This window comes from Ranitomeya variabilis, chromosome 8, assembly GCF_051348905.1.
Source record: "Ranitomeya variabilis isolate aRanVar5 chromosome 8, aRanVar5.hap1, whole genome shotgun sequence".
NCBI classification, from domain to species: domain Eukaryota; kingdom Metazoa; phylum Chordata; class Amphibia; order Anura; family Dendrobatidae; genus Ranitomeya; species Ranitomeya variabilis.
Window position 1 is genome coordinate 209,595,096 of NC_135239.1, and position 21,758 is coordinate 209,616,853.

A 21,758-nucleotide genomic window follows, 5' to 3' on the forward strand; every position below is an offset into this window, starting at 1 on the left:
ATAATGCACACAGTGATGTCACTGTTTAGATATAATGCACACAGTGATGTCACAGTACAGGGATAATGCACACAGTGATGTCACTGTACAGGGATAATGCACACAGTGATGTCACTGTACAGGGATAATGCACACAGTGACGTCACATTATAGGGATAATACAGTGATGTCACAGTACAGGGATAATGCCCAAAGTGAGGTCACAGTACAGGGATAATGCACACAGTGATGTCACAGTACAGAGCTATCCTAAGAAAATGTTCAGTATATACCTCCAACATAAAGAAGAAATAAAGTGTGCAGGATGGGAAAAACATGGATGCCTCCTGCCAGGAACAGCAGCACACGAGTTTATGGGTTGTGCCCGATACAGCGGTCAGTTCCATTGAAGTAAATGAAACTGAACTAATAATAATAATAATAATAATAATAACAACAACGACAATTCAAGCTGAGGCAGAAAAGTGAATGTGGCGGCGGTGGCGTCTGCTGCTGTCAGTCACGTGGCGGCAGCTGTTGTGCTGCGTATATGGCCTGATAGATACAAACAGTTGTTTGATGTAACTGAGATCTAAGGTCAGAGAATGAACCTCAATATGGAAGCAAAAGAAAAAAAAAAGGATTTCTGGGCTGATCCAGTCTTCATAGGGTTAACAACGTAAATATTCCTTGCAGTCCCAAAAAAGTGTAATGTCCCTAATCAGAAACATGATCCTAAATCCACTGGGTTCAAATCAATAGGAAAATCAGATCAGAAGGTAAAATTCATTATATAATAATGATTTATATGATTTTGGCTTCCTAATACACAGCTATAATGCACACAGTGATGTCAGAGTACAGAGATAATGCACACCGTGACGTCACAGTACAGGGATAATGCACACCGTGACATCACAGTACAGGGATAATGCAAACAGTGACGTCACAGAACAGGGATAATGCACACCGTGACATCACAGTACAGGGATAATGCACACAGTGACGTCACAGTACAGGGATAATGCACACAGTGATGTCACAGTACAGGGATAATGCACACATTGACGTCACAGTACAGAGATAAGGCACACAGCGATGTCACAGTGCAGGCATAATGCACACAGTGATGTCACAGAACAGGGATAATGCACACAGTGATGACAGTACAGGGATGAGGCACACATTGATATCACAGTACAGGGATAAGGCACTTAGTGACGTCACAGTACAGAGATAAGGCACACAGCAATGTCACAGTGCAGGCATAATGCACACAGTGATGTCACAGTACAGGGATAATGCACACAGTGATGTCACAGTACAGGGATAAAGCACTTAGTGACACCACAGTACAGAGATAAGGCACACAGCAATGTCACAGTGCAGGCATAATGCATACAGTGATATCACAAAAGAAGGATAATGCACACAGTGATGTCACAGTACAGGGATAATGCACACAGTGATGTCACAGTACAGGGATAAGGCACACAGTGATGTCACAACGTAGGGATCATTTTCATCTAACGTTATTACTGGCAGCCCCTTATGTTGGCCCCTATGCCAGCCTCCATGCCTGCTCCCGGTGAGGATGCCTACCGCAGAGGTTTACACGGTCGTTGCTTGCCTTTAGATGATGTAACAGGGTTCTGGACAGTGCAGTGCAGCTGCGCTGAGGATGCTCCCCGGTTTTCACTGCTCTGCCCAGTTTTGCCTCCCACATGATATTAGAAGAATACAAGGCTTAACTCCTACACCTGGATATATCACCAGGCAGGAAACGCCAGGAATCTGTACTATAAGACATAGGAGCCGTTATTAATAGGAGGACGGCTGAAAATGGCTCACGAGCATGTGCATCACAACATGGGGGTCCCTCTGGGTCCATATTACAGAACTATAGGTACCATTATACCTTCACAGGGCGCTGTGTGCACCGCTCTATCACAGAAATTACTTAGATTCTGATGATGAATGTAGGTCTGAAATGTTACAGTGTTCATTTTGGCCACTAGAGGTCAGTAGAGGAGACATATTAAGACCATCTCACTTTACAGCTCGCTGCTTCTCAGCATTTTTTATGTATAACTCAAGATTTGCGGCACTTTAGGTACACAACCAAAGAAGAAATTCTTACAATACTTTCAAAGTATAACGAAAGGGTCTGCAGATATTGCAACCATTGTGCAGTTTTGTAAAGATTCTAAATGCAAAATAATCAACTTTGTGTATACAGCTCCCATGCAGAGATACGAGTCTCTATTGTGAGCTACCAGCCCTGTGTATTCTGATCCCGCCATCATGCGTCGCTCCACTCAGCTCTGCTGCTTCCTCCATTTCTGGGCCCAATTCATTATTGCATTTGTGCCGTTTTCATTCTGTTTTTGATGTGCAACAAATTTATTTGTATTCCTAAGTTCTTTTTTTTTTTGCCATTCTGGGTGTGATTTTTGTTTTGCACAGGTTTGCGGCAGACATCATTTTGCGTAAATGTACTCCAGTCCCTCATACTCCCCCGAAATGGATTTTATGAATGCCTGAAATTTTTATGAACATTTTGCAAACTTTTAGCAGAACAGGTGACTTAATGCCTTAACAAAAGGCGCAAAAAAAAGAAAAAAAAGAAATAAAAAATCATTTTTCATTTTGCACAAAAACTTGTGAGCCATTTTTAAGAATTTGGTGCAAGAATAAAAAACAAAACAGATGAATAGAGGCCTTGAGCTGTTGCAAAACTACAAGTCCCAGCATGCATATTGTAGTATTGCAGCAGCTAAGAGCTGTGCTTGAGAAGAATCCTCGGGAACTGATCATCGGGAGCACCGACGTGCAGGAAAAAGCTGGAGGGGGCGAGCAGAACTGTGGCCCATCTGTTCTCCAAAATGATTGGTGTCCCAGAGGCAAGATCCTCATAGATCAAAACCAGAGCAGACACAGAAGGATCCAGTGCAGGAACAGTATATGGGCCCATTGCAGCCCAGTATCCCATCATAATGCACAATTCCACCTGCTTTGGACCTGGATGTGGCCCCCTGACCTACTGGGCCCCTGTACTGGTTGAACCAATAATATGTCCGCCCCTGGATCAGAAGGCGATTACTTATCCTAGAATCATTTTCTATGATGGGAATAACCCTTTAAGCCCCCAAATGGGTTGACACACAATGCCCTCTAGGAGGCGCTGTTCTTACACATCTGTGCAGATCTACCTGCTTCTTTGCCTTCAGTGAAGTCACCAAGTACATGACAAGTTTACAGCCGGGAAAGTGGCTGTCACCAACCATGACTGACAGCTGTGCGCCTGGGGTGGAAGTACCTACCATTGCATTAGAGGAGTCAATTAATCAGTAAAGCATCGACCGTGCCTCGCACCGTCCATGATGTTTTCCAAAACTCATTAATTTGCTGCCTATTGAATTCTAGGTAAAAAAAAAACAAAAAAAGTGCAGCAACTTTACAAAGAGTAAATCACTTATTACTGCTGCAAGCGCTGATGAGACCCCAGCCGATGGGAAGAGCTGGGCTCACTGTGCAATCTTGGAAGGTAAAGGAGATAAATAATCATATATGTCCCCCAATATGGCAGCCGTCGCAGCTCTAAAGGGGGGAAACCTACTGATACGTCCACCCTAAAAAGGACCCAGAATTAAATACTTTATGTATATCCCAATAAAACACACAGATGGAGCATAAAAATAAAGCCCAACAAAAAGCAGCCCATAAAATCAAATATCCATTGAAAGAGCCATAAAATTAATGTACAGTAAAAACATGGACAAAAAAAATAAAATAACGGACTAGAGAGTTATAGATAATCACTTAAGATAATTTGTGACCAGTGTCCTCTATAATGCACCTCAAAGTATAAGGGTACCGTCACAGTGAAATTTCCATCGCTACGACGGTACGATTCGTGACGTTCTAGCGATATCGTTACGATATCGCTGTGTCTGACACGCTACTGCGATCAGACATCACGCTGAGAATCGTACGTCGTAGCACATCGTTTGGAACTTTCTTTCGTCGCTTGATCACCCGCTGACATCGCTGGATCGTTGTGTGTGACAGCGATCCAGCGATGTGTTCGCTTGTAACCAGGGTAAACATCGGGTAACTAAGCGCAGGGCCGCGCTTAGTAACCCGATGTTTACCCTGGTTACAAGCGTAAACGTAAAAAAAACAAACAGTACATACTTACATTCCGGTGTCAGTCCTCCGGCGTCTCAGCTTCTCTGCACTGTGTGAGCGCCTGCCGGCCGGAAAGCGAGCACAGCGGTGACGTCACCGCTCTGCTTTCCGGCTATGGTGCTTACACAGTGGAGAGAAGCAGAACGCCGGGGACAGACACCGGAATGTAAGTATGTACTGTTTTTTTTTTTTACGTTAACGCTGGTAACCAGGGTAAACATCGGGTTACTAAGCGCGGCCCTGCGCTTAGTAACCCGATGTTTACCCTGGTTACCCGGGGACTTCGGCATCACTCCAGCGCCGTGATTGCAAAGTGTGACCGCAGTCTACGACGCTGGAGCGATATTCATACGACGCTGCGACGTCACGAATCGTGCCGTCGCAGCGATGGAAATTTCACTGTGTGACGGTACCCTAACACTGAATCACTAGAATTCTTACATGGGTATCTGTGGGGGGGGGCGTGTGCCCCTCTGTCCCTATTATATATTTATTATACCACAACCCCTAGCAAAAATTATGGAATCACCGGCCTTTGAGGATGTTCATTCTGTTGTTTAATTTTGTAGAAAAAAAGCAGATGACAGACATGGCACAAAACTAAAGTCATTTCAAATGGCAACTTTCTGGCTTTAAGAAACACTAAAAGAAATCAAGAACAAACAATGTGGTAGTCAGTAATGGTTACTTTTTTAACCAAGCATAGGGGAAAAATTATGGAATCACCCTGTAAATTTTCATACCCAAAAATAACACCTGCATCAAATTAGATCTGCTCGTTAGTCTGCATCTAAAAAGGAGTGATCACACCTTGGAGAGCTGTTGCACCAAGTGGACTGACATGAATCATGGCTCCAACACGAGAGATGTCAATTGAAACAAAAGAGAGGATTATCAAACTCTTAAAAGAGGGTAAATCATCATGCAATGTTGCAAAAGATGTTGGATGTTCACAGTCAGCTGTGTCTAAAATCTGGACCAAATACAAACAACATGGGAAGGTTGTTAAAGGCAAACATACTGGTAGACCAAGGAAGACATCAAAGCGCCAAGACCGGAAACTTAAAGCAATATGTCTCCAAAACAGGAAATGCAGAACAAAACAAATGAGGAATGAATGGGAGGAAACTGGAGTCAACGTCTGTGACCGAACTGTAAGAAACCGCCTAAAGGAAATGGGATTTACATACAGAAAAGCTAAACGAAAGCCATCATTAACACCTAAACAGAAAAAAACAAGGTTACAATGAGCTAAGGAAAAGCAATCGTGGACTGTGGATGACTGGATGAAAGTCATACTCAGTGATGAATCGTGAATCTGCATTGGGCAAGGTCATGCTGGAACTCTTGTTTGGTGCCGCTCCAATGAGATTTATAAAGATGACTGCCTGAAGAGAACATGCAGATTTCCACAGTCACTGATGATATGGGGCTGCATGTCAGGTAAAGGCACTGGGGAGATGGCTGTCATTACATCTTCAATAAATGCACAAGTTTATGTTGATATTGTGGACACTTTTCTTATCCCATCAATTGAAAGGATGTTTGGGGATGATGAAATCATTTTTCAAGATGATAATACATCCTGCCATAGAGCAAAAACTGTGCAAACATTCTTTGTAAAAAGACACAGAAGGTCAATGTCATGGCTGCAAATAGTCCGGATCTCAATCCAAATGAAAATCTTTGGTGGAAGTTGAAGAAAATGGTCCATGACAAGGCTCCAACCTGCAAAGCTGATCTGGCAACAGCAATCAGAGAAGGTTGGAGCCAGATTGATGAAGAGTCCTGTGTGACCCTCATTAAGTCCAGGCCTCAGAGGCTGCAAGCTGTTAGAAAAGCCAGAGGTGGTGCAACAAAATACTAGTGATGGGTTGCAGTGTTTTTTTGTTTGTCTGTTTTTCATGATTCCATAATTTTGTCTACAGAATTGAGTGATTCCATAATTTTTACCCTATGATTGGTTAAAAAAAAGTAACCACTACTGACTATCCCATTTTTTGTTCTTGATTTCTTTTAGTCTTAAAGCCAGAAAGTTGCCATTTGAAATGACTTTAGTTCTGTGCCATGTCTGTGATCTGCTTTTTTTCTACAAAATTAAACAACTGAATGAACATCCTCCAAGGCCGGTGATTCCATAATTTTTGTCAGGGGTTGGTCCCTTCTTGTCTCTCAGAGTTGAGAACTTATTATTTTATTAATCATGTACTCAATGAGGGAATTTAAAATTCCCTTTCCCACCACCAGATGGCGATCTGTACCATACACCCCACAATGTGCGCACATGGGGCCTGAAAAAGACATTTCTATACAACAACAAATGTGAAGAGGTTGATAAAAATATAAGTAATTCCAACAAAATTACAGAGATAACTGAGACCACCAGCAAAAAATAACAGTGGAGATATTTTCTTGTATACATATGGGAATTGAACATTTGTTCCAAGTCAATCATGTTTAGATCGTGGCGGTGATCGGAGGTTTCACAGTCTTCATGTATATTGATTGCTTACCCGCATCCTCCACCACCTGTTCACAGCCTTTCCCAGAACACAGGAGGGTGGTGGTGTTTTTGCTACCAGAGTCCTTTCTTCAATCTACATGTCGCGGTGCTCGCTGCTGCCAGTCATACCTCTACCACTCGAGGGAGATCCTAGGTGGCATTTCCTGACGACAGGGCCCCTAGGAGCCAGTTGATATTTACCCTTAATTCCTCCACTGCTCTAGACCACCTAAGAATTGACAAGTAGAGGGGTTTTCTGGTGCAATTTATTAGAAAACATGTTGTGCTTTATTCATCCTCCCCAGGTCCGACACTGAATCTCCACCGCTTCCCCCAGTGTCTGTTATTGTATGGAGCGCCGACATCATGTAACAGCATCCAGAAACTGAGATCAGCGGCTGTACCTGAGCTGAGGATACAAGCAGCTGATCTCAGCGATTGGCAGCAGCAATGTCATGATGTTAATGCTGCAGACAGTAACCGACTCCGGCAGAAGTGAAGACTCAATGCTGGACCTGAGGAGGTTGGCTGAAAAAAGCTGCCCTTTGCTGGTTTCCCTAGGGTTTGTAAACTCTCCAGAATAGGCTAGCCATATACACTCACTGGCCACTTTATTAGGTACACCTGTCCAACTTCTTGTTAACACTTAATTTCTAATCAGCCAATCACATGGCGGCAACTCAGTGCATTTAGGCATGTAGACATGGTCAAGACAATCTCCTGCAGTTCAAACCGAGCATCAGTATGGGGAAGAAAGGTGATTTGAGTGCCTTTGAACGTGGCATGGTTGTTGGTGCCAGAAGGGCTGGTCTGAGTATTTCAGAAACTGCTGATCTACTGGGATTTTCACGCACAACCATCTCTAGGGTTTACAGAGAATGGTCCGAAAAAGAAAAAAAATCCAGTGAGCGGCAGTTCTGTGGGCGGAAATGCCTTGTTGATGCCAGAGGTCAGAGGAGAATGGGCAGACTGGTTCGAGCTGATAGAAAGGCAACAGTGACTCAAATCGCCACCCGTTACAACCAAGGTAGGCCTAAGAGCATCTCTGAACGCACAGTGCGTCGAACTTTGAGGCAGATGGGCTACAGCAGCAGAAGACCACACCGGGTACCACTCCTTTCAGCTAAGAACAGGAAACTGAGGCTACAATTTGTACAAGCTCATCGAAATTGGACAGTAGAAGATTGGAAAAACGTTGCTTGGTCTGATGAGTCTTGATTTCTGCTGCGACATTCGGATGGTAGGGTCAGAATTTGGCGTAAACAACATGAAAGCATGGATCCATCCTGCCTTGTATGGAGCATCTTTGGGATGTGCAGCCGACAAATCTGCGGCAACTGTGTGATGCCATCATGTCAATATGGACCAAAATCTCTGAGGAACGCTTCCAGCACCTTGTTGAATCTATGCCACGAAGAATTGAGGCAGTTCTGAAGGCAAAAGGGGGTCCAACCCGTTACTAGCATGGTGTACCTAATAAAGTGGCCGGTGAGTGTATATAACTTTATATAAGAGTTTGCTGGGACTTGTAGTCCATTTCATTAACTAGAAACCTTCTGGCAGTTTCCTTACTCTGAAAACAACTTCCTCCAACCTCTCCAGCCTCAACTCTCTGCAAAGAGCAGAAAATTAAAAAAAAGTATATTGCACTTCTTCTCCCCCCCCCCCCCCCCCAGAGGAAAGGCAATGCTTCACACTGAGAGAAATGACTCCGATCTCAGGAGAGAAAGTTTCCTTTGTGTAAGAAAATTACCAGATGTTATAAATAGGAAAAATAGATCCTGAGCGTCCGGAAAGCACGCAACGCCTCGAAACCGGTCTATAATGTGAGCAGGAGGCTGCGGAAACATGCCGGTACAAGGAGCAGAAATCCCTGATCAAGCATACCCATCACGTGAGGCGACTGCAACGTATCCTGTTGTGTGCAGACAGTTTTTACTGAGCTAGTGGGTAGAGTCGAGCTGCTGTGGCGTCTCCCATACACAGCACACATAGACATTAGGGATTCCAGCTCTCCTGTCTTTATATAACATGTTTAGAAGAAGCAGGAACATGGAGGACATTATACAGCAGAACTGAGCAGTGTAGCTGCGAATCCAGCACTAGGGTAAGATAAAACACTGAAAGGCAGCAGCATGTAGAATTTTATACAGAAGTAATGAACAGTATAGCTGTGAATCCATCACTGAGGCGAGAAAGCCACATAATGGACGACATTATAAAGCAGTACCAAACAATGTAACGTTGGATCAAGTACTGGGCTGAATAAAAAAAATCTAGACAGATGCAGCATGGAGAAAATTTATACTATATATCAGTATCAAGCAATCTTGATATGAATTTAGTCTTGATGAAAGTTTAAGAAAAAAAATCACTAAATAGAAAAGAACAGCAACATGGAAGACCTGATACAAAAGTACTGAGCAATGTAGCTGTGCTTCTAGCTGTGATGTGTTAAACGTTCCCTAGAAAGCAGCAGCATTGAGGTAAATACCGTAGTCAACAGTAATAAGCAGTGTAGCTGCGTATTCATCTCCAGAGTACTATACTTACAAGAAAGATGCAGACAGGTCTGTTTGCTTGTGCCCCAGTCTTACTCTGCTCTTCCCAGTCCAAAATGAATAGGAGACATTGGTCATACAATCGACCAGCTGCTTATTTCTATGGCAGCACCAAAAATCTATGGCAGAAAAGCTCTGATCCACATGAAGGAGCTGTGGAAACCCAATTCACAAGCACTGATCCAGACTGTAGATAGATTTAGGAGCAGAATTTGTCCCAAAATCTGCAGTTAAGAAATAAAACTGTGAAATACTGTAAATAAGATAGAACAGTTTTGCTGTGATGAGCTCACAGAGCATTGCCTACACTGACACACTGTAACAAGATATCAGATGTGTGGAAGTAGTCAAAAGTAAGGAGTGAGTGACAGATTTGGGATGTAAACCTGAAAATTACTCCCTTGGCACCCTACGTATAAATGTTTTGTTAGCTGAGCTCCCTCTGTGCTGCTGGGAGTGAGCTCTGGACAAAATCAGTTTCCTTCCCCTTCTGGCAGCAATCCCTTCTTACTTCCCATGTAAAAGGATTCTTCTCAGTCACACTGTAGAAACTTTGTTCCTTTGTGAAAAGCAGGAAGGAACCTATTTTCATCGGCTGCCCTGAAACGAACCTCAGTTCACAATATGAAATTACAATATGGAATCATGGCTGTGGGGGTGACCGAGTTGGAGCATCAAACCGACCAGACCCTCACAAATTGTGGCCTATGGGATCACCAGGCCTTGATTTGTGCATGTTGGGAGTTGTAGTTTAATAGAGACATCACTTGGGTCTGATAAAAATGTCTGTAACCTGGGACGTAACTAAGAAATAAGGCTGGGGTAATGGCGGCCAGTGCCGGGGTAATGGGGGCCAGTGCCGGGGTAATGGGGGCCAGTGCCGGGGTAATGGGGGCCAGTGCCGGGGTAATGGGGGCCAGTGCCGGGGTAATGGCGGCCAGTGCCGGGGTAATGGCGGCCAGTGCCGGGGTAATGGCGGCCAGTGCCGGGGTAATGGCGGCCAGTGCTGGGGTAATGGCGGCCAGTGCTGGGTTATGCTGGGGTAATGGGGGCAGTGCTGTGGTATGCTGGGGAAATGGGGGCAGTGCTGGGGAAATGGGGGCAGTGCCCTAATTGCAGCACACGGCACCTGATTTCTATTGGAAGAGTCCCTTATTTGGAAGCAGAGGGGGCTGCAAACTGTACATACATAATATAGGATGGAGCGTCTTTGGGGGAAGGGAAGGGGCATGGCAAAGCTGATCACTTAATACATCTCACAATTTAGAAAAAAAAATAGAGACAGTTTAATAACAGGCTGTCACGTTAATCAGAAACGATTTCTTAATTACACGTGAACAAGGCTGACATGTTCCCGTCACGAACTGCGGAGGCATAACAGCCATGAACAAAAAGACAAGCGCCACGTAACCCGTGAAGATCCAGGCAGCGAAAATCGTACAAAAGGGTTAATGGGTGTAAAAACCACCAAAAGCTCACATCAAAAGGGAAATTTGGGGGAAAGGGTTCAGACTCAGATGGCAAAAACAGCGGGTCTTGTAATCCCACCGCTGGGAGCTGTAGTCCTCCTCTTAGGTTGCGTATTAGAGAGCTTGTGATGAACAGATATTTGATAAATGGATCACATTTGGTACATTTTGTTTTTTCTTCAATTCCCCAGTTTCCAAGATCTCAACTTGCTGCCAATAAATGGAAACCTGTTCACACCTGGCTGCAGGTTCTTGCAGAGAATCAATGATGATCTGTCCTGGTTTCCATGGTGATAGAACTCTACTGATACAAAGTAACAAAGTTTGAAAGCAGAACAAGAGACAGCTAAAAGATAAACCCCCAAAAAATAAACAAAAAAAGCCGCTCACTGACTGCAAGCAGAGATCCTGAACATGGCAATGAATTGAAACATACAGGTCCATATTTATTAAGACTGACATTTCATAAGACAAATAAGTACAAAAAAAAGTATGTGGGAGTAAATTGTGCCAAATGTATAGATATCTATGCTATTTATGAACTATATTAGATTTGCACCAAAATTTGGAACATTTCTGGCTTTAAAAAATAATAATAATAATAATAATAATAGGCCATATTATTATTAATTTATATAGCACCATTGATTCCATGGTGCTGTACATGAGGCCATACCTACTTATATCTAAAGTCACAAGTTCTCGCACCATCATTTACTACTTTTTTAGTTCAACCTTGCTAAAATATATTAAAAAGCTGCAAAACTGCGGATTATGCAACAAGTATATTTTAATGAGATCAGACCCCTTTAAAATTCCAATACATGCGACGATGTTGGTAACAATTTAAAGGGATACCCCATCGAAAATCCTAACCCTATATCAGTAAATGATAGAGAAAAGATGGTCTGAACCCCGTAAGTTCTCTCCGCCCCTTCCATGCCCTCATATTAGTCCCAGATTAGTCGGACTGGTTGCTAGGGAAATATTGTGTGACAACCCCATAGACAATGGTGCTGTTGTATCCATAGCAACCAGCCTTCCTATTCTGCTGACAGCTGGATTGGCACCAAGAAGAAAAGGGGAGAAGGCGGCAACAGATTTTGATTGACATGACAGATTGCAATCTCTGCACAGCGCTGTGGAATATGTTGGCGAAATAAATACAATTATACAAGTCCTTGAAAAGTTACTGATGCTGTGCCCAGTCCCTGCCACTGGAGGGCAGTACAATCCCATCAGCATTACCCTCTGTGGCTATGCAGTAATGACCTGGTTAACCCTTTATGATTATTTCTCTTGGATCAGTGCAGATGCAGAACTGCCCGATACAATTTATATCTACAAATAAAGCGCCGGCATCGGCTTCCAGGAAATTAAACTGAATGCATTTGGGCTGAATGGCTTAGTATCTCCATAATCAAGACGGGGCACGGGGGAGTCATTTCTAAATTATCTATTTCACTGGGTAAAGAACATAAAAGCTGCATCAGGAGCTGTTCTCATCCCCGAGGCTGTATCATGCTGGCAAGGTGGGCACGTATATAAAGGAGGCCTTGTTACTTTATAGAATGTTTTCTCTATGAATCTCTCTCCCAGGTCCAGCGTTCAGCCATATCCAGGTTATTGATCTCATACACACAGCCGTTCAACCCACACTTCATAGCCCTAGAATGGTGTTGGATGCCACCATTCCAGAATGTCCCTGGTTTCACCCTAAATGATGATGCGGAACATCTATGAGGAACCAGAGCTCAGAAAAGAAGCAGAAATAGTCACCCGGTCTCCTTGGGTTCCAAAACCTGGTATGCGCCCCTACGGGACCAACAATAACTAAAGATGACAAAAAATAAGGTCACTGAGCGTCATGATATGGACTTCCATTGTAGAGCAGCCAGAAAGTTCTTCACGGCGGGGCCAGTCATTCATTTACACCTACCCACCTGCTTGTTCACCCTCTATCCCGCCGCCCCTCTTCTTTGATTGACAGGGCAGATAGATGGAGAATAAGGAGGTGGGAAGGTGTATATCAATGATTGGCCCCAACATGGAGCTCCTGTACTTGGTTTGAACAGTCATACTGTGCTGACAGAGTCCCTTTAAAGGTGTCGTCGGTGATATTCCGCATAGATGACGCAGTCAGGGTACATGATCATCAGGTATCTGCCAATGCAATGTCAAACGTCATTAATGCTACTGACCTATCGGTGCGGAAGTCAGTGAGGATGGATAACTCCCATAATGGGTTCTCCAGCTATGATGCCATCCAAGTTTGTGGCAAGAAATTGGGAAGGGTTCACCACATGCTCCTGTGATCAATGCAATGATCAGCCAAGAGAACAAACTGGTGGAAAAGTGGAAGTGCCCATCCACAGTCATCCAGACGAGTGTGTCCTGCATCAACACGTTAGGACTGGACTGATCTTCTGTTTAATGCCAGTCTCACACGTCCAGATAATTCCGGTACCGGAAAAAATCAGTACCGGAGTTATCCGTGTCCGTGAGCTCACGTAGGCCATCCGTGTGGCACACGTGCGGCAGCCGTGTGCCGCCTGGGTACCACACGGACCGTGCAGGAGAGACAGCTCTAAAGTTTAGCGCTGCCCCCTGCATCGTGCTGAAGCCGCGATTCATATCTTCTGTGCAGCAGCGTTTGCTGTAAAGAAGATATGAATAATCCTTTTTTTTAGTGGTATTTCGTGTTTAAAATAAAGCTCCATGTCCCCACCCCCTGTGCGCCCCCCCCTGCTGTTCTGAAAATACTCACCCGCCTCCCTCGCAGTGTCCTGTCCTGGCCGCAGCTTCTCCTGTATGCGGTCACGTGGGGCCGCTCATTTACAGTAATGAATATGCGGCTCCACCCCTATGGGAGGTGGAGCCGCATATTCATGACTGTAATCGGCGGCCCCACGTGACCGCATACAGTAGAAGCTGCGGCCAGGACAGGAAGCAGCGACAGCCAACGAGGGAGCCGGGTATTTTCAGAACAGCGGGGGGGGGGGGGCGCACAGGGGGTGGGGACATGGAGCTTTATTTTAAACACGAAATACCACTAAAAAAAAGGATTACTCATATCTTCTTTACAGCGAACGCTGCTGCACAGAAGATATGAATCGCGGCTTCAGCACCATGTGGGGGGGGGGACAGCGCTTACTGGAGCGCTGTCCCCTGCAGGGCACACGGAGAACGTCCGTGTGTGGTACGTGTTTTACACGGACCCATTGACTTTAATGGGTCCGTGTAATACATGCGCTCCCACGAACACTGACATGTCTCCGTGTTTGGCACATGGAGACACGGTCCGCAAAAAATCAATGACATCTGCACAGATGCATTGATTTTAATGTGTCTACGTGTGTCAGTGGCTTCGGTACGTGAGGAAACTGTCACCTCACGTACCGGAGCCACTGATGTGTGAAACTGGCCTAAGACAATATAACACCAAATGTGATCTCAACCTTATCCAACACTCTTGGCGCCAACCAGGACTTTGAGGCAGCATCGTTAGGTGTGTACATAGAAATCAGGGGACACATCGCAAAAATCCTAATTGCCTCCCACCCCCTACTCCTAAACCCCTCCAAATATTTCATGGACTAGACAGCGCTACAGGAGGGCGTACATCCGAACAAGACAGCGTTAGGGGCATTTATTGCAGAGCTCACTCAGTAATTCTGCCCCTACTGAAGCCCCTTAGGCTATGTTCACACCATGCATTTTGCTGTGTTTTTTTAATGCAAAGTTTAAGTTGCTTACAAAAAGCAGGTTTTGCTTAGTTTTTGATGCATTTTTGTCAGGGTACATTTGTCTCTTGTGCATGCTGATAAAGTTTAGTGTATAAAAAAAAATTATATCTGACTCAACTTCATCAGGTTTTGGCACCAAAAAGGCAGCAAAATCTGATACCTGGGTTTTTCCATTGTTTTTTTGCAGTACAAATTGAGGGGTGAAAAATGCTGAAAGTGACACGCTGCATTTTGCAAAAGCGCAACTCTGACAAAATAGTCAGGAAAAACAAGGTGTGTGCATGAAGTTTCTGAAATCTCAAAGACTTTGCTGATATTGTGAAATGGATTAAAAACCACAGCAAAAAAAAAAAAAAGGATGCAAAATTGCAACGTGTGAATATAGCCTTAGTGTTCTCACCCCTTCATAGCTCCAATAGGGTATGATACCCTCACAGTGAATTCTTCGACAGCACCCCCTCACAGACATTATGATGACCGTACAGTGCTCCCAGCAAGGCCTGATACCTCCAAGTGCCGGTATCAATGGGAAAAAAACATCCTAGAAGAGCAGCACATGGCTCCATATAATGGCATGCTTTGTGTCAAGATGGTCAACAAGTACAGATGGAGATTTTATCCAGGGTGCACATACTTTTATACAAGTCTAAACTGTAACCAAAATGGCCCATAGTTGCCCGTTTTGGAGCCCTCTCCATCATTGTATAAGTTGCCCCTCCCCACAGTTGTCATCTTGGGTTGTGAAGTAGAGAATGGCTAATGAAATCAATTATTAAACCTTACATAAGCCAGCTCAGATGTATTGTGGCAAGATGGCCTGGAAGGAATTCTTGGAATGTGAAGCAGATACTGAACATTGGATTGAATACCATAGAAGGAGTGGAGTTGGCAAGGACCTGTCATAGACTGATACTGGCTGTACAGAAGTTGTACAACACCCACTTTCTGCCTGTTACAAGATTCTTTGTTATAAGAATAAAGTTCAGTTGTGTGCCAACTTTTGCTGGGAGAAGAACATGCATCCGATTCTGTATCCGATGTCTATCTTCTAAGCATGCACCCAGCTCATTTAGGTCAGGGACAGGCAATCACTAAAGGTCTCACCTTAGATCACCCCAACAGGGTTTAGCCCATAACCTAAATATCTGTCCACCAGATGTCGTAAATGTCTGAACGGCAGAAAATCAGCATGACTTAGCGGAGCTCGTGCTGTCAGACCCCCACACAGCTCCGAACTCCGTAATGACGTTTGGCAGAAAATATCTGCTGTAAATTACATGTTTGCTTTTTACCATTTCCAACAATCACAAAATAACAGAAACGAAACATTGAAGTTTTCTACTAGAACGTCAACTTTCATCAAAGAGAAGGAGAAAAATAATTAGTTACCAGTAGAAAATAATCAAAATTACTTTAACAGAGTTTAGACTATAAGGAAATAAGAGATTGGCACGGTAACAACTGAGCCCCCGTTCGCTGCACCCATTCACCCCCCCCAATGGAAACGAGGTGATCATGGTCCCGACCACCACTTTAACACATAGGTGGCTTACCAGAAGTGGCCATTCTCCACAGAAATTAACGGTTGTAGATTCTACAAGCATAACAGGAATCTTTTTGGAACAATTATGGAGTGCAGTGCACTAACCACACCGCAGAAATGTACTCCATGATCAGGACCTCTTGTCCCAACCACTGAATGTGCGTTTAGTCGCCGGAGGTCTGTTGGATGATGGAGCATCCTAGTGCCCAGCACAGGAAACCTCCAGGGAGCGCTTGTGTTCCTGAAGGCTTTGGCTAAATCTTCCAGGAAGTCTCCCCCTTTTTTTTTGTTTTTTTTGTTTGAGTCTCCAGGACCTTCCACATAGTTGTAAAGTATGGACAATACAATAATGTCATCCATAGGGGGCACTCTTCTCTATCTGACCCCAGTTCACAAGTGAGTGCAGAAAACCACAACACAGCACAGATCTCTCGCAGCAACGTATCAGATTATATGACACCTAGAGCATTGCTATTTATTAAACATATTGAAATAACTTCTAAATTTTGTATCAACAGTAAAAAAACAACACAGTAATGTTAGGATTTCCATAGACGCTGGGAGCACAGTAGTTTACTATGTGATAATGCAGATAAATGCCCCTTGTATTTGCCATGGGCAGAGAAGCATGAAAAACCTGATGTAACTTACACTTTGCAAAACTACAACTAACATCATTTCCCAACAAGTAAAGACTGGGAATTGTAGTTACATCATAGCCAAAGAAATACAGTGTGGCGATCACAGTGTTGGTTCAGTTTTCACATCCGTGTCCATATAATGCTGCATACGGTGCTGCTGGGAACATTGACTTCCATGGGACAGTGTGAGATGATATTGACACATGGCCGAAAATCAGTTCTGTTCAATGTTTTCCTTGCAGCTGACGCAAACCTGTGTCCCATCTACAAAGTGTCCTGTTACATACACAGAAAATTAGCTTACAGTATGGGAGACTCTGACCTTTCCTTGACTTCCACCTCATTATTGTCATTAGGGAAAGCAGCCCCAGGCTCCACGCTGCATCTCACATTGACCTGCACTGCCCGAATCCACACCTATCACCTGCAGCACCTGTACCCGAGCTCAGGCCTCATGCAAAATCTGGGCCGGCGTCTGATCTGTGCAGTCACCATGAGGGTATGTTTCCACGGTCAGGAAACGCTGCTTGTTTGACGCTGCGCAGAGCTGCAGCGTCAAACACGCAGCGTCCAGATGTTCCAGCATAGTGGAGGGGATTTTATGAAATCCCGTCTCCACTATGCGTGGAAACCCGCACGTGGCGGCCGTGCGACTCCGGACATGCTGCGCGTCTTTTCAGATCGCAGCATGTCCGTACACCTTGCGGGGACGCAGCGTCCACGCAACGCATAACACAGGGCGCTATGGGAGCGAGCGATCATCCCGGATGTGAAGAGTTAACACATCCGGCATGATCGCGTCCCAGAAAGGGGGCGGGGCTTAGCGCCGAGCGGCGATACCGCCGGCCATCCTGAACGTGGAAACATACCCTAAGGGTATGTGTCGACATTCAGGATTGCATCAGGATTTGGTCAGGATTTTCCATCAGTATTTGTAAGCCAAAACCAGGAGTGGAACAATTAAAGGAAAAGTATAATAGAAACACATGCACCAGTTCTGCATTTATCACCCACTCCTGGTTTTGGCTTACAAATACTGACGTAAAATCCTGACCAAATCCTGATGCAATCCTGAATGTGGACACATACCCTAAGAGATCAGCTGGTCAGTATAAAACATGAAAGATATCAAGAAACTGCATCCAAAGAGGGAGCCGGCCCTGAGTAGCCTCCAGGAGTGGAACAAATAGAGGAAAAGTATAATAGAAACATATGCACCACTTCTGGATTTATCACCCACTCCTGGTTTTGTCTTAGGGTATGTTTCCACGTTCAGTTTTGCTTCAGGCTTTGGTCAGGATTTTATGCAGGTAAAATCCTGACCAAAACTGCACCTGAGGTCACTGGCAGGTCACCTGCGTGTTTTGCTCATAGTAGCAACATGCTGCGTTTAGGAAAAACGCACAACGCATGCGTTTTCGCGGCAAAAACGCATGCGTTTTTTAACGCATAGTGGAGTCTGGATTTCATGAAATCCCATCCACTATGCTGTAACATCTGGACGCTGCGTTTTTGACGCTGCGGAAAAACGCAGCGTCAAAAACGCAGCGTTTCCTGAACGTGGAAACATACCCTTACAAATACTGATGTAAAATACTGACCAAATACTGCTAATGTGACGGCAGCCTAAGGGTATGTCTCCACGTTACGGATGGGCGGCGGTATCGCCGCTCGGCGCTAAGCCCCGCCCCCTTAATGAGACGCGATCATGCCGGATGTGTTAACTCTTCACATCCGGGATGATCGCGCTCTCCCATAGGGCCCTGTGATATGCCTTGCGGGGACGCTGCGTCCCCGCAAGGTGTACGGACATGCTGCGATCTGAAAAGACGCGCAGCATGTCCGGAGTCGCAGGGCCGCCGCGTGCGGGTTTCCACGCATAGTGGAGACGGGATTTCATCAAATTCCCTCCACTATGCTGGAACATCTGGACGCTGCTTGTTTGACGCTGCAGCTCTGCGCAGCGTCAAACAAGCAGCGTTTCCTTACCGTGGAAACATACCCTAAGGGTATGTTTCCACGTTCAGGAAACGCTGCGTTTTTCCGCAGCGTCAAAAACGCAGCGTCCAGATGTTACAGCATAGTGGAGGGGATTTCATGAAATCCCAACTCCACTATGCGTTAAAAAACACATGCGTTTTTGCCGTGAAAACGCATGCGCGGTGCGTTTTTTCAAAACGCAGCATGTTGCTACAATGAGCAAAACACGCAGGTACACCGCAGGTGACCTTCCAGTGACCTCAGGTGCAGTTTTGGTCAGGATTTTACTTGCATAAAATCCTGACCAAAGCCTGAAGCAAACCTGAACGTGGACACATACCCTTAGGGTATGTTTCCACGTTCAGGATGGCCGGCGGTATCGCCGCAGCGGCGAAGCCGCTCGGCGCTAAGCCCCGTCCCCTTTCTGGGACGCGATCATGCCGGATGTGTTAACTCTTCACATCCGGGATGATGGCTCTCTCCCATAGCGCCCTGTGATATGCCTTGCGGGGACGCTGCGTCCCCGCAAGGTGTACGGACATGCTGCGATCTGAAGAGACGCGCAGCATGTCCGTAGTCGCAGGGCCGCCGCGTGCGGGTTTCCACGCATGGTGGAGACGGGATTTCATAAAATCCCCTCCACTATGCTGGAACATCTGGACGCTGCTTGTTTGACGCTGCAGCTCTGCGCAGCGTCAAACAAGCAGCGTTTCCTGACCGTGGAAACATACCCTTAGGGTATGTGTCCACTTTCAGGATTGCATCAGGATTTGGTCAGGATTTTTCATCAGTATTTGTAGCCAAAACCAGGAGTGGGTGATAAATGCAGAAGTGGAGCATGTGTTTCTATTATACTTTTCCTCTAATTGTTCCACTCCTGGTTTTGGCTACAAATACTGATGAAAAATCCTGACCAAATCCTGATGCAATCCTGAACGTGGACACATACCCTAAGGGTATGTTTCCACGTTCAGGAAACGCTGCGTTTTTGACGCTGCGTTTTTCCGCAGCGTCAAAAACACAGCGTCCAGATGTTACAGCATAGTGGATGGGATTTCATGAAATCCAGACTCCACTATGCGTTAAAAAACGCATGCGTTTTTGCCGCGAAAACGCATGCGTGGTGCGTTTTTTTCTAAACGCAGCATGTTGCTACTATGAGCAAAACACGCAGGAACACCGCAGGTGACCTGCCAGTGACCTCAGGTGCAGTTTTGGTCAGGATTTTACCTGCATAAAATCCTGACCAAAGCCTGACGCAAAACTGAATGTGGAAACATACCCTTACTCTGCAAAGAAAAAAAAGTTGCAGCCAATAGTAAAAGTGAAAAACAGAAACTTTGTAATGTATCTTATCAGAGAAATCTGTTTCTTTCTCCCCCAGGAATGACCGTTCATTCTCAAACTCTCAATTCCTTGGTAACATCTGTGTTCAGTGAATACAGGTTTTCCTTTTACTGAGATAAGAGATGACGGTTGGTGCTTATAAAGTTCTATGGAGACCTTCACTTGTCATTGGAAGAGAACTTGCAGCAGAATGTCTGTGTCGGCCTCTAGCTCGCCCCACGTTCTCCATAGAATTTTATGAGCACTAGCTGTCACCGCCTATCTCAGTAATGGGGGATTCTGTCTTCACTGAATATAGATTTTACACATGAACTGAGAGTGAAGATCAGTCTGGGAGGAGAAAGAAGTTTTCTCCTTTCTTAGGCCTTAAAGCTATAGAGGAGAGATATCATGATTGGGACCCTACACCTCAATATTACTCAGAGCACAGAACTCCAGGATGTCTATAATGCACTGAATTCTGCTACATCACCCCCAACCGACAGTATGAGGACCCTACAGCGCTCCCAGCAAACTACGATGCCTCCTTAGTCCACATAGACCCCCACAAAGTGTGATGACCCTATAGCACTACACAGCCCCTCCTACAGACGGTATAAAGACTCTACAGCGCCTTCAGGAAAGTATGATGCCTCCTTAGTCCACACAGACAGTATGAGGACCCTACAGCGCTCCAAGCAAAGTATGAGGCCTCCTTAGTCCACTCAGCCCCCCATACAGACAGTATGAGGACTCTATAGCACTCCAAATAAAGTATGATGACTCCTTAGTCCACAGAGCCCCCCCATACAGACAGTATGAGGACCCTGCAGCACTACCTGCAAGGTACGAGGCCTCCTTAGTCCACAGAGACCCCCACAATTTCTCACTGATAAAATAGAAAAGTAAAAACGACTCTTCCAGCCCTTTGCCCACGATGTCCTGTTCTGCTCAGTGCGGACTGAGGCTCTGCACAGCAGGTGGGATCTGGGGACATCATCGTGTCTACTGCGCTGAGACTCAGAGGCTCAGGCTGAATTGTCGCGGCTTCCTCCTCCACTATTGTGTTCACGTTTATCTGCATCCTCAGGTTACTACGACAAGTTGCAAAAAAGTGTTGCGACGTTTCAAAAGGTTTTACACCAGAAATCTGACTCAGACCACTTCATGAAACAGGTTTAAGGTGAATATTTCAGTAGTGCTGGTGTCGCAGTTCCCCATATATATTGGTTAAGAAAAAGCAAAAAGTTTCTACAAAAAGTTGCAGATGATAATTCTTCCAAGTTCGCGCAGTTGCTGCTGGAGGGGGCGTTTATACTGTAAACTGTAGCCCTGCAGCGCGCTCGGGGGTCTCCAGAGGTAAAACTCATCCCATCTCTGCTGCATTTATATGCAAAAAGCAAATTCCAGATTTTCTTTTCAAGATCTCATCGGATGCACAGAGGGCCTCGTAAGCAGCAATTAAAACACACACATGCGGCAAAGTTAATTTTTTTTTATTATTAATGTCAACATAAAAAAGCTCCGGATTTCTCTGCTAATTAAGCTGTTCCTTTGAAGCATTCAGTAACCACACAGAACGAGCCGAGGAGATTATGCAGCACTAAGTCCCGGGAGAAGCGCCACTCTGCCTTATAGAAAAAAATAATAATTAACCCTTTAAATCAAAGATCGGCTCAGAAACTGTGTGACCCCCCCCCAGAAGAAAACAAACTGATCCGGATTCATTACAAAAAGAAAGCAAAATGCTGCAAATATCTAATTATATACAGAAGATTCCCAGGTTATACCAGCTGTACATAAATAATTATATACAGGA

The 21,758-nt window shown here is 45.0% G+C and overlaps 1 protein-coding gene across 11 annotated transcripts in view; it reads right to left on the bottom strand.

Annotated features, from left to right (window-relative positions):
* Positions 1 to 21,758, bottom strand: part of GRIP2 (glutamate receptor interacting protein 2) — a 307,958-nt gene that overhangs the window by 53,393 nt on the left and 232,807 nt on the right. The window contains exon 1 of one of the 11 annotated variants that reach the window (XM_077276679.1): positions 16,956 to 17,097. The exons of 9 other annotated variants lie outside the window; for them this stretch is intronic. In XM_077276679.1, coding sequence (XP_077132794.1) covers positions 16,956 to 16,986 — 31 coding nt within the window. In that variant the 5' untranslated portion in view covers positions 16,987 to 17,097. Of the gene's footprint in view, positions 1 to 16,002; positions 16,031 to 16,955; positions 17,098 to 21,758 lie in introns of those variants that run through there. One more of the 11 variants, XM_077276680.1, reaches the window with a different exon arrangement.